The sequence below is a fragment of the Bison bison genome, unplaced genomic scaffold (assembly GCF_000754665.1).
Source record: "Bison bison bison isolate TAMUID 2011002044 unplaced genomic scaffold, Bison_UMD1.0 scf7180017864037, whole genome shotgun sequence".
NCBI lineage: Eukaryota > Metazoa > Chordata > Mammalia > Artiodactyla > Bovidae > Bison > Bison bison.
Genome location: NW_011494609.1, coordinates 6,812,809 through 6,824,976, shown reverse-complemented (window position 1 = coordinate 6,824,976; position 12,168 = coordinate 6,812,809). Strand labels below are relative to the sequence as shown.

Genomic DNA, 12,168 nt, shown 5'->3' with positions numbered 1-12,168 from the left:
CCCACCCGCCCCAAGGCTGCCCCTGCCCTCTGCACAGCCCCAGAGGGTGACCAGGGGGGGCTTTGTGGAAGCTCCCAGGGGCGGGGTGTCACAAACAGGGTAGATGAAGCAGAAGACAAGGAGCATGTTTTCTCCATTAAATTAAGGGGATTTAGGAAGGAAAAGGTCTCTCCAAACCAGTTCAGAGGAAAAACACTGAGTCCAGAGAAGAGAGGAGTGAAGTGAAGTGAAAGTCGCTCAATTGTGTCTGCCTCTTTGGAACCCCATGGACTATACAGTCCATGGAATTCTCCAGGCCAGAATACTGGAGTGAGTAGCCTTTCCCTTCTCCAGGGGATCTTCCCAACCCAGGGATCAAATCCAGGTCTCCCGCATTGCAGGCAGATTCTTTACCAGCTGATCCACAAGGGAAGCCCAAGAATATTGGAGTGGGTAGCCTATCCCTTCTCCAGCAGGTCTTCCCGACCCAGGAATTGAACCGGGGTCTCCTGCATTGTGGGTGACAGCCACTCAAAGTCAGAGCACAAAACGTGGAAGGTCAGCGGTGAGAGGGACCAGAGCAGACCAGGGTGGGTGGGGCGAGGGGCGAGGTCCAGAGAACAGAGGGATTCTACCCAGAAGGCAGGAAATTCTTACTAACAGGGAAACTGGGTGGCCTCAATAAGCAAGGAACTTGGACTCTTAAAACCAGACCACACTGTCCCACCCCCAGTGCTCAACAAGTTTCAGAGTTAAGGGCCATCAAGCCTGGGGCACAGCCAGGGATGCTGACGTCCTCCTGGAGAGGGCCAAGGGGCATCCTTGTGTGTCTGGAGGCGCCCACTGGGTGTGGACGTGCCCGAGGGTGCGGGGACTGAAGGCAGGCTGGACACCGATTTGAGGCTCATGCCAGCTGGGCAGCAATACTTGGGATCCAGGGATGCGGCGGCCTGAGCAGGGTCTGGGAGGGCAGACAGGCGATGTGGTGAGGGAGGGATGGATGCTGCTCTGTGATGGGAGGGCAGGTCACAGTTGTCATTTCCACCACTGGACATGAGAGGCGGCGCAGGGTGGGGGGCTTCACTTCGGAAAGCATGCATGCTGCAAACTACACTACTCGTGGCTTGGGCTCTGATGTACCCGAACGTCGAGGGCAGGAACATTGGCTGTGTGTGTCGGGGTCAGGGCTCCCAGACAGATGCCAGGGTCGGAGGTGGAGGGGAGTCTGTTTCGAGAGCCGGATCCTGACCCCGGCCTTGGGCTGCCCAGGTGAGGGGTGAGGTTGTGTCTGGGCAGGGCCCCTGGAGAGCCTGGGGCTGTAAGTGAACACTGCTTACCCTAAATTCACCCCCAAAATGAGAGACACAGGGTACACGGGCCCTGCCTGGCTGTGGGCCCACTGTCAAGGTTTCAGCTGTGGCCCCACAGGGGTCCAGCCCCTCCTTTAGGAAATATGGGCCCTCCACCAGGCAGGCCACCCAGCTGCCAGGACATGACTTGACCTGGCCAAGCCCTAGGCACGGCAACTAGGGAGACCTGGATTGCACTAATCCCAGGTCAAGCCTCTCCCTCCATTGTTAACCGAGACAGCCTCTTCCTGGTACCCTCCCCCACACCACTCCACTACCCACAGTGCAGCCTCTGCCCTGGCAGGCCTCTGTCCACACAGGCTCTCTCTCTCTGCGCCTCATCCACACCCCCGCCCTACCGAGGGTTCTGCAGGTTAAAGAGATGATGTGTTCATCTTCCTGGGGAAGTCCCACTGATGCAGGAACCACTGAGTGACTGATTTCATAAGGGTCAGGGTTCACAAAGGACTCTTGGACACGCAGTGATGGAGTCCAGCAAGATAACTCTAACAGATGTGGCATGGTCACCAGCACCTCCTGGGAGGCTGGACACACAGATGGAAAATGGCCAAGCCATAGAGAGGTTCTGTCCTACAATCTCGACAGTGACCAGCCTGGAAGCCTGTCCACAGCCTCTGCACTGCCCAGAACATGGCCAGTGACCACCAGCTCCCTACCATTTGTCCCCAGGTCCAGTTTAGGGCCACACAGAGAAAACCAGACCTGCTCCTTGACCCAGGCACATGGGCACAGCTCTGGTCCACCCCGCTTCCCACACCAAGAGCCTCCATCAGACCACACCCAGGCCTTTCTGTCCACTCCAGTCTGTGCCTGAGCCTCTGCCAAAGCCGGTTGTGGTGGCAGACCACCTGCTGGAGCCAGCATGGAATAGACTGGCTTGTTCTCCTTTGGGTCTTGTTCTTATTTGGGTGGTCTTCCTCTATTCCACAAAAGCTCCTTGAAATGCCAGTTTCCAAAATAAACAGTTGTCCCAGGTGCTCATAATTTGGCAGAGAGGATGTAGCAGCCGCAGAGAGATGAACTCAAAGCTGGCTACACATAGGTCCTAACCCCGACCTCAGCCTCATAAGACCTGGCCCACGATTGACTCACTGCACCTTCTGAGCCTCAATTGCCTCGTCTGTAAGATGGGAGGGTGGTGACCGGCCCTGTCGGGTACTCAGCGCAGCTGAAGAAAGAGTTGAGTGACCTGGGGCTGGAGGAGCTGATCACAGCAACAGACAAGGCAGAAAGCAAAACCCTATCTTCCCCTGGAAGGGTGCCCACTGGGGCCAGGGCAGGGACCCTGGGACAAAAGCCTCCTGCAGAATGAGCCCTGGGGCTGGAGAGGGAGCGGAAGGAAGGGCTGGTGTGTGGAAGCGTTTTCACAGGAGGTCTGAGAGGAGGCCCGGGGCTGGGGACGCAGAGCTCCCTCCAGGATGGCCGTGCCTGGCTGTGTCCCGAGCCTGGACAGGGCAGCATCCTGGGGAGGCCTGTGGGGAGGCCTGAGGTTGGCCGAGAGAGTATGCAAAGCGTTTCTGGCCAGAAGCCAGCCTCCTCATGCCCAAGAATAGTCCCCTAGGGAGGCCTCCTGTACAGGGACCGTGAAGACTGAGGTTATTCATTGGCTGGGGGCGGCGAGGAACAACTGCCTTTGTTGGATGCCCAGGTATGAGCCACAGGCCAGCTTCAGATGGTCTCTGAGATGGCCCCTCCATTAGAGGTGGGGAGGGAGGGAGACCACACAGCCAATAAGGTCCTCTTCACTCTGGATTTCATTGAGTTCACTGGGAGCTCAGGGACTAGGAGCAAATTCATTTCCAAGAATTAGGGGTGCCTGCAGGGCAGTGAGACTGACCAGACTGCCCTAGCAACAGAGAGTCCAGTTTGGGCCCAAGGAAAAGCAGATGGACCAGTGATGGGGTGAGCCAAGAGCTCAGACACCGCTGGGCAGGATGACAGCAGTTCAGGCACCGTGGAGGTATAGTTAGTAAGGAGGGATGGTTGACCTGCGGGTGGTGATGGGAAAGTTGGGGCTCAGCAGAGAGAAAAACCCAGGCCCATTCCTCCCTGAACAGGGCACACAGAGTCAGCTCTAGGCAGGGTGGGAAATGGGACCTCCAAGTTAGAGGGAGAGGTTGCAGGCTGTCTTTGTGTCCTGAGGTTAAGGAAGGTTTCTCAACACTAGACGCAAACCATCAGAAGGAAGCTGGATCATCTGCTCACATCAAAACAAGAATGTCTGCCCAAGAAAGGACACCACGGGCCATGCCGTATTCACAGAACGGAGCCTGGGCAGGATTTAAAACTGACAAGGAGTTAACACACCTCAGGAGCAAGACACCCAGGACACCAGCAAGGAAAATGTGAGAACAGTTGTTGCCCCAAAGGCAGGCAACCCGAGAAAGAAACAGCCAAAACAGCCTGATCAGTCAGACAAAAGCAAATTAAACAGCGACAAGGTATCATTTTCCCCCTATTACACTGGTTAAAAAAGGAAACAGGAAAAAGTATACAGATGGAGCCCAGAAACAACCTACACATCCATCGAGAGCTGAGCAGAAGATGTGGCACATATACACAATGGAATATTACTCAGCCATAAAAAAGAATGAATTAATGCCATTTGCAGCAACATGGGTGAAGCTAGAGAGTATTATACGAGGCGGAGAAAATCACACAAAGACAATACCATATGCTGTCATTTATATATGGAACCTGGTGTACAACACAAATGAATTTATCTGCAAAATAGAAACAGACAGGCACACAGAGAACAGACCTGCCGTTGCCAAGAAGTGGGGTGGGGGAGGGAAGGATTGGGAGTTTGGGATTGGCAGATGCAAACTATTGTATGTAACATGGATAAACAACAAGGCATTACTGTAGAGCACAGGTAATCACATTCAGCATCCTATCATAAACCATAATGGAAAAGAATCTAAAAGAGAAGGCATATATATATAGTATAACGGAATCGCTTCACTCTACAGAAGAAATTGACAATATTGTAAATCAACCAGCTTTCAATTTAAAGTAAAGATGGAGCACAAAAGGGGAAAATGGTTCCTGACCCTGTTCTGTGTTTAAATCGGCTTTTCTTCACTTTTTTAAAAGGCGCTGAAGGGATATGGAGGGAGGCTGGGCTGGGCCGCTGGGCTTCGAACGGAATGGGCTGTTTTGGCTTGAGCCTGGCGTGTCCCTGGCACGTCCACAGCCTGGAAAGCCACAGCTGCATGGTGACCGGGCTGCGGAAGCTACAGGGGAGGTGTCAAGAGAGCAGGATGCCAGCAATGAATGACCAGCAGGCGTGAAGAGCCCCCGGGGTCAGCTCGGGCTAAGCCCTTCTCTTGCAGCCACGCTTTTAAACTCACACACATCCCCTCCCTCGTCACCCTCCAAGGTCTGCGCTAGCCCGGAGCCAAGGGCTCTCAGAACGCGGGAAGTTGTCCAGAGGGCCCATCAGAGAATACAGTGACAACCGTGGCCTTGGCACCAAGCTCTCCTGCCACCTGACCTCTCAGAGGCCTGGACCCCCTTTCCTGTGGGGTTGCGGGAAACATCGTCAGGCAGGCAGGAGCTGCCCCCTGAGGCAGACTGCCTCCCAGTGATGGGTAGATGGACCGCCCACCCCGCAAGGTCGGTGCAGTCAGTCCCGTTCTAGGCCACTTTGTAGGTCACACTTTAACATTCCTGTGAATTTGTGAGAGGCTCTGTGTCTGCCTATGAAAGGACAGCTGCTGGGGCTGCAAGCAGGTCCCCTAAGAGCCACGTGGCTGGCAAGCATCTGACTTTAGTTCACGGCGTGTAAACAGGTAATAGGGCTTCCAGGATCCCTCAGTCAGCTGACGCAGGGAAGTCCGCACACGGAGTGGGACCAGTCCATCTCCCAGCCCCACACTTGCAGTCCAAACCCAAACCTTCCGTTCTCACCTTTCTCGGATGTTCTCTATAGGGTCCAGCAACTGCCTGACCTCACCAGGCGCCTGGATATTCAGGAGACAAAGCACACGCATCATGCAGGCAGCGGGGCTGGCATGCGGACAAGGGGTTGGGACAGGATGCTCAGCTGCCCGCAGGGTCCCACCCACAGAAGGCACCGCCACTGATCCAAAGAGCCGCCTCCCAGTCTTCTTCTGCCAGGAGCAGAGGTGGGTGAGGCCAGGATGGAAGGGCAGCACCCGCCCCAGGGACCTTTGCAATAGAAACACAGCTCACTCCTGCAGGGTGCGATTATCCTGTGATCCAGCCAGCTTTCCGTGTTCCCTTATCGCACATCCTCCTGGTGAGTGAAGACACGACAGTGATGAATGGGGCTGCAGTGGCCTCAGGCTGCAGGAGGTGGAAGTCCAAACACTCAGCAACCAGGGGCTCGGCTGCTTCCAAATCCTGTGCATGCGAGTGCCCTGACTCTATTATCCTGAAAACTCGTGCAATGATGGAATCAGAGTGAAAAGAGCCATGGAGACCACACCATTCCAAGCCTCCGGTTACAGACCAGGATGGCCAGCCCAGAGAGGCGTGTGGATATAGCTGAAGGAGAGGAAGGTCTGTGGTCCCAGTGCTTCCAGGAGGAAAGGAGGATGGTATCAAGTCAACCATAGAGGCTTCGATCGAAGAAACTTAAACTAAAAGGGCAAACGGAACCCACAGTGAGAGGAAGGGAGGAGAAGGATGGAAATCAGTGTGACTGAAACAAAAGGAAAATTCACCGAAACCAAAGCTGGGCCTTCGAGAAGATCAATAAAACTGATAAACTTCTATCAGACTGATGGGGAGGGGTGGTGTGGAATAAGAAGAAACGATGTATCAATGTCAAAAAGTGAAAATGAGATAACACTGAACATTTTTCAAAAGCTAAAAGAAAACAGACTCACAGACATAGAGAACAGACTGTGGTTGCCAAGGGGGAGGGGAGATGGGAAGGGATGGACTGGGAGTTTGGGATTAACAGATGCAAAGTGTTATCTATAGGATGCATAAACAGCAAGGTGTCACTCAGAGCACAGGCAACTATGTTCCATATCCTGTGATTAAACCATAATGGAAAAGAATTTGAAAATGAATATATATATATATGTATATGTATAACTGAATCACTTTGCTGTGCAGCAGAAGTTAATATAAGATTGTAAGTCAGTTATACTTCAATAAAATAAAATTTTAAAAGGAGGAATTAAAAGGATAATGAAGAGACTCTACAAATAGCATTATGCCTATATATCCGAATCTTAGATGAAATGGACCAATTCCTTGATAGGCAGAGACTGTAACTGAGTAGGCCCCTTCTTGGGACAGACCCTCCCTCCACGTCCTCCACCTGCCTCTTGTTCATAGAAAAACTTTTAATACTGTTTGTGCGGTTCTCGCGGCAGGAATTCTGGAACCATTTGCCATTTCCTTCTCTAGTGGACCACGTTTTGTCAGAACTCTTCTGACAAATGACTCGTCTGTCTTGGGTGGCCCGACATAGCATGGCTCATAGTTTCATTGAGTTACCCAAGCCCCATTGCCAAAACAAGGCTGTGATCCATGAAGGGTTAGTGAGCAGTGATGTCCCAATGCTGGTTTCAAAGACTTGGTAACTGATCTACACCTCCGTGTGACGTTAACACCAGAGAAAGCTGGAGAGGGGCATATGTGACTTCTTTGTGCTCCTTGTGTGGCTGTGCCATAAAATAAACTAAAGAAGCACCCCACAAGCTCAGACCATGCCTGGACCAGCAGAAGGCCCATGCGTGCTCTGAACCTGCCAGGCCAGCTGCTGCTCGCACCCCACCCTTCACGACTCACCCAAGGAAGAAGAAAGGACACCTGCTTGACTCCTCCTTCCACCCAGAGCCTGGCCTTGCGCCAGCCTCAGGGCAGGGACAGCACTTACTAGGGGCTGGTTGTGTCCCGAGAAGATGCTGCTGCCCCAGCCCCAGTAGCTGTGACTTTGACCTTATTTGGAAATAGGGTCTTTGCAGATTAATCAAGGTACAGTGAGGTCTTCGGGGTGTCTCTTAATCCCACCAGACTCATGTCCTCATAGAAAGGGGAAGTTTGGAGGCAGACACATGCCCACGTGGAAAACGCCCTGTGACGATGGAAGCAGAGATCAGGGTGGTGCTTCTACAAGTGAGGGAACCCCAAGAATTGCCAGAAAAGTCCAAGAATCCAGGGGAGAGCTAAGAGACCCTGGGACAGCTCGTTCCCCAGAGCCTCAGACAGCATTAACCTCCAACGTCTGACGTCCAGACTAAGACCCATTCGTGTTGTGTGAGCTGGCCGGTCTGTGGGGCTGTCACTGCTGCCCGAACGCTGGGCCAGGGCTTCCTGCAGACCAGGACTCACAGTATCTTTATTTAGAACCAAACACACCTCCTCGCTGACCTTCCAGCCACACGACATTGTTCAGCCAGCCCAGAAACCCCAGCGGCACTCACCCTGACCGGGCCAGGACGCAGCGCCCACAGACCCGGGTCCACCTCTGCTCCTAGTGACACTGGTGAAAGCAACAAGAGAGCTGAGGCTCCACCCAGGGTTGCTTTCTAGGCCAAAACCAAGGAAAGTCGTTCCAAGCTGACTTCAAGAGACAGCTGAGCTCCTGGGACAGAAACAGTTGCCACTTGTTCTCTGAATCTGCTCTCAACAGCGACCAGGAGGGAGGGTGTAGACCCTCCCCCAGGACAACACACACACCAGGAGGGGAAACAAAAAACAGCAGCCTGGACACTTCACACACTCACTCACACACACACTCACATCCTCACCTTCCTCCAGCCCCTCCACCACCACCACGGCTGCCTCCACCTTGGTATGGCAGCCGGGTCTGTCTGCCTGGGTCCTGTGACTCCTGAACCGGCTCCTTCTGGTGGACGGAGGAGGACAACTGTCCAGAGAGCTGCTGCGAGTCCCCCTGCTGTGCCCCCAGCTGCTGCGCCCTGGCCCCCCGCCTGACCCTCCTCTGTGCCCCAGTGAGCTGTGAGTCCCACCCCTGCTGCCAGCCAGCCTGCAGCAGCTCCTGCCCGGCCTCGTGCTGCCAGCAGTCTAGCTGCCAGCCCGCCTGTTGCACCTCCTCCCCCTGCCAGCAGGGCTGCTGCACACCTGCTGCAGGCCCATCTGCTACACAGGGAAGATCCCTTGGATGAGGAAACGGCACCCCATTCCAGTATTCTTGCCTGAAAATTCCCATGGACAAATAAGCCTGGTGAGCTACAGTCCATGAGGTCACAAAGAGTCGGACATGACTGAGTGGCTGAGCATGCACTGTTGCACACCTGTCTGCTTCAAGCCTGTTACACACCTTTTTGTTGCACACCTGTCTGTCACACCCCTGTCTGTCATACACCTGTCTGCTGCAAACCTGTCTGTTGCACAAGGAAGATCCCCTGGTGTAGGAAATGGCACCCCACTCCAGTATTCTTGCCTGAAAAGTCCCATGGACAGAGAAACCTGGCGGGCTACCGTCCATGAGGTCACAAAGAGACACAACTGAGTGACTGAGCATGCACTGTTGCACACCCATCTGCTGCAAGCCTGTCAGTTGCACATCTGTCTGTTACACACTAGTCTGTTGCACACCTGTCTGCTGCAAGCCTGTTAAACACCTGTTTGTTACACATCTGTCTGCACACACCCGTCACACACCTGTGTATTGCATACCTGTCTGCTGCAAGCCTGTCTGCCTTTCAATCATTCTACCTGGAGATTTCTCCTTAATGTTAATTTAAGTTGGTCTTCTGGTGTTGAAGTTGCTCAGTTTTTGTCTGGCATCATTTTGTTTTACCTTCACCTCTGATGGTGTTCTTACAGGTTTGCAGTTATTTTCTTTCAGCCCCTTAAAGATGCCCTCTCATTGCCTCCTAACTTTCTTCTTTTCTGATGGGAAAACTACTATAAATCTTCTGCTGCTGCAACTATGAAGTTAATGTTTATTTTTCCTCTGATTGTTTTCAACGATTAGTCTTTATCTTTGACTTTCATCAGCTTCATTATGATCCACTTAGGTGTGGCTTCATTAATATTTAGTTCTCTTAAGATTTATGTTATTGCTTGAATTTGTAGCTTGAATCTTTGTTTTAGAAAAAGATTTACCATGATCTCTTCAAATATCCCCCATTGTATCTCTTGCTTTCATTTTGGGCTCCAAGGAGGAAAAAAAAAAAGTGAAATTGCTTCACCATGTTCTCCCATATTTATTCAGTTACTTTCCCTCCTTTTGACGCTCTAACCTCATCCTAAATGCTTCATAGCTTCTATCAGTAATCCACCCTCTGGCTGTCTCTTCTATTATTAAATCCACCTATCAAGTCATAAATACTATTGTTACATTTCTGCAATTCTTTGAGTCCAGAATTTCTACTTCTTTTATACATATTTCAGTTTTAGATAAAACCGTCCATCCTTACACCTGTTTTCTTAAGCATAGTCATCACAATTGTTTCAAAAGCCGTGTCTGACGACTCTAACGCCGTGTCGCCTGTGGGTTTGTTTCCACTGTCTGTTTTGTCTCTTGGTGCTATCCCTTGGCATGGCTGTCATCCAAGATTGAATGGCTGAGGTTGTATACGCAAGCTCCTGGCAGCTCTGAAGGCTTCTCTTCTTCTGAAGAGATTCACCGCACCCTGGGCAGACGGCTTGGGTGTGGCAGAGGACTGTTATTGTTGTGAGGCTGGGAGGCAGACTCTGTAAGCGCTGGTCTGTGTCTGGTTTTCCCCACTCCTAGGACTGAGCTCTTTGGGGTCCTGGCCGAGAGCTGCTCCTTTTTGGCTGGTCTTAACTCTGGGTTTTGTCTCCTTGGTTGAGACTACAAAAACTCTGCTTGGCCTTCAGTGGCTTTCTGATGACCTTCTAAGTATCTTCCCTGTACAGTATGAAACTGGGCAGATGCCTTGAGGGTTCAATCTATGTTTCTAGAGCTCTGCCTCCAATTTGTCTGGGATCTTGTCCCCTCGAGTCCTTGCTGCCTCCACGTGCACAAACCCCATGTAATTTTCTCCAGCCCCCTGGGATCTCGGGAGCTCTGCTGGCTTCTCTTCATTGTAGTCGCAGCCTTTGGCCACGTTTCTCCTCTGTGCACCCAATGCCAAGACTCGTCAGCCACATTTCAGGGAAAAGCCATCAGGAAAAGCTGGCTCACCCCTAAAGGGAAAACCAGACAAAGACCAGCGCTTGCAGAGTCTGCCTTAAGTTCCCTAACATTCAACAAGTTTGCCTCTCAATTCTTAGTTTGATCAGCAGCCCTCCAAAGCTTTGAACAGATGTTTGAGTTTTATCCAGCTTTCCAAGTTCTCCTCGGCAGGAGTGTATCTGGCACTGGTTCCTTATCATAGGTGGAAACAGACATCTCTCCTTCTCTCTTCCTCTGTGTGTGTGTGTCTGTCTGTTTCTCTCTCTATCTCATACATTCCCAGTCTATATGATGAGTTCCTGTATCTACAGAGAGGCCAGGAACCTGAGCACAAGAGGCCAGGTTCAAATGTATTTTATTTGTATAACTCAAAATATGCAGACAGACAACTCAGCCCACAATTTGACTGAAATCCTAGACCCCTCTCTTGCCTTTCATAGACTCCCAAGGAGTCGAGAGGCCTAGACTGAGCCCCATTGTTGGAAGCACAGAACCGCCAGGAAGGGTGAGAATTTGAGCACCCACACTTAGCAGAAGCAGCAGTGCCCCCAGAGTCCTCCCACAGGGGTGAGGTGTCACTCCTCCAGGCCGACGCACACCATTCTGTGCTGGACCTAGTAAACAGCATCACAGGGCACCAAGAACCTGACTTTCCTAGGCTGGCAGCTCAAGGCTCAGCTTGTTCATCTTTGCATTTCTGAGCCTGCCGCACAGACAGGCAGGTCCCCAGGTGTGCACCCAGCGGCCCCGGGCATCAGTCAGGGAAGGTGGAGTTAGGCTAGATGGATCTCTCATGCAGCCAGTGCAGACCCCTGCCACATTACCGCAGACATACTCCCTTCCTACCTGGATGTTATGTTCTGTCATAAATGTCATAAAAGTTATGACCAACCTAGACAGCATATTAAAAAGCAGAGACATTACTTGGCCAACAAAGGTCTGTTTAGTCAGAGCTATGATTTTTCCAGTAGTCGTGTATGGATGTGAGAGTTGGACTGTAAAGAAAGCTGAGCGCTGAAGAACTGATACTTTTGAACTGTGGTGTTGGAAAAGACTCTTGAGAGTCCCTTGGACTGCAAGGAGATCCAACCAGTCCATCCTAAAGGAAAACAGTCCTAAATATTCATTGGAAGGACTGATGCTGAAGCTGAAGCTCCAATCCTTTGTCCACCTGATGCGAAGAATTGACTCATTAGAAAAGACCCTGATGTTGGGAAAGATTGAAGGCGGGAGGAGAAGGGGATGACAGAGGATGAGATGGTTGGATGGCATCACCAACTCAATGGACATGAGTTTGAGTAAACTCCAGGAGTTGGTGATGGAGAGGGAGGCCTGGCCTGCTGCAGTCCATGGGGTCACAAGGAGTCAGACATGACTGAGCGACTGAACTGAACTGAAAGGTGCTCAGGATATGTCAACAGACTTCCAGATATACTCAAGAGTTCTAAGAGCTGAGCAATATCTCATAAAACCAAACAAAAACTGGCACTAATGAGAGATCATGGGGTTCCAAATACCAATCAGGAAGAGAGGGTGTTGTGAGCCTCTGTAGGGACAACACACAACACAGAGGAGGGCTATAAAGCCAACAGCCTGAGCACCTCACACACACACACACACACACACTCACACACACTCAAACTCTCCTCCAGCTCCACCTCCACCCTGTCCGTCTGCTCCAGCGACCTGAGCTATGACTGTCCAGAGAGCTGCTGCGAGCCCCCC

At 51.8% G+C, this 12,168-nt stretch overlaps 1 protein-coding gene across 1 annotated transcript in view; it reads left to right on the top strand.

Moving 5' to 3' along the window:
- The first annotated feature begins 7,415 nt into the window (after positions 1 to 7,415).
- Positions 7,416 to 12,168, top strand: part of LOC104985008 (keratin-associated protein 10-8-like) — a 5,775-nt gene continuing 1,022 nt past the window's right edge. Inside the window, exons 1-2 of the mRNA XM_010834997.1 lie at positions 7,416 to 7,448; positions 8,195 to 8,331. Of these exons, the coding sequence (XP_010833299.1) occupies positions 7,416 to 7,448; positions 8,195 to 8,331 (170 nt within the window). The remainder of the gene's footprint in view (positions 7,449 to 8,194; positions 8,332 to 12,168) is intronic.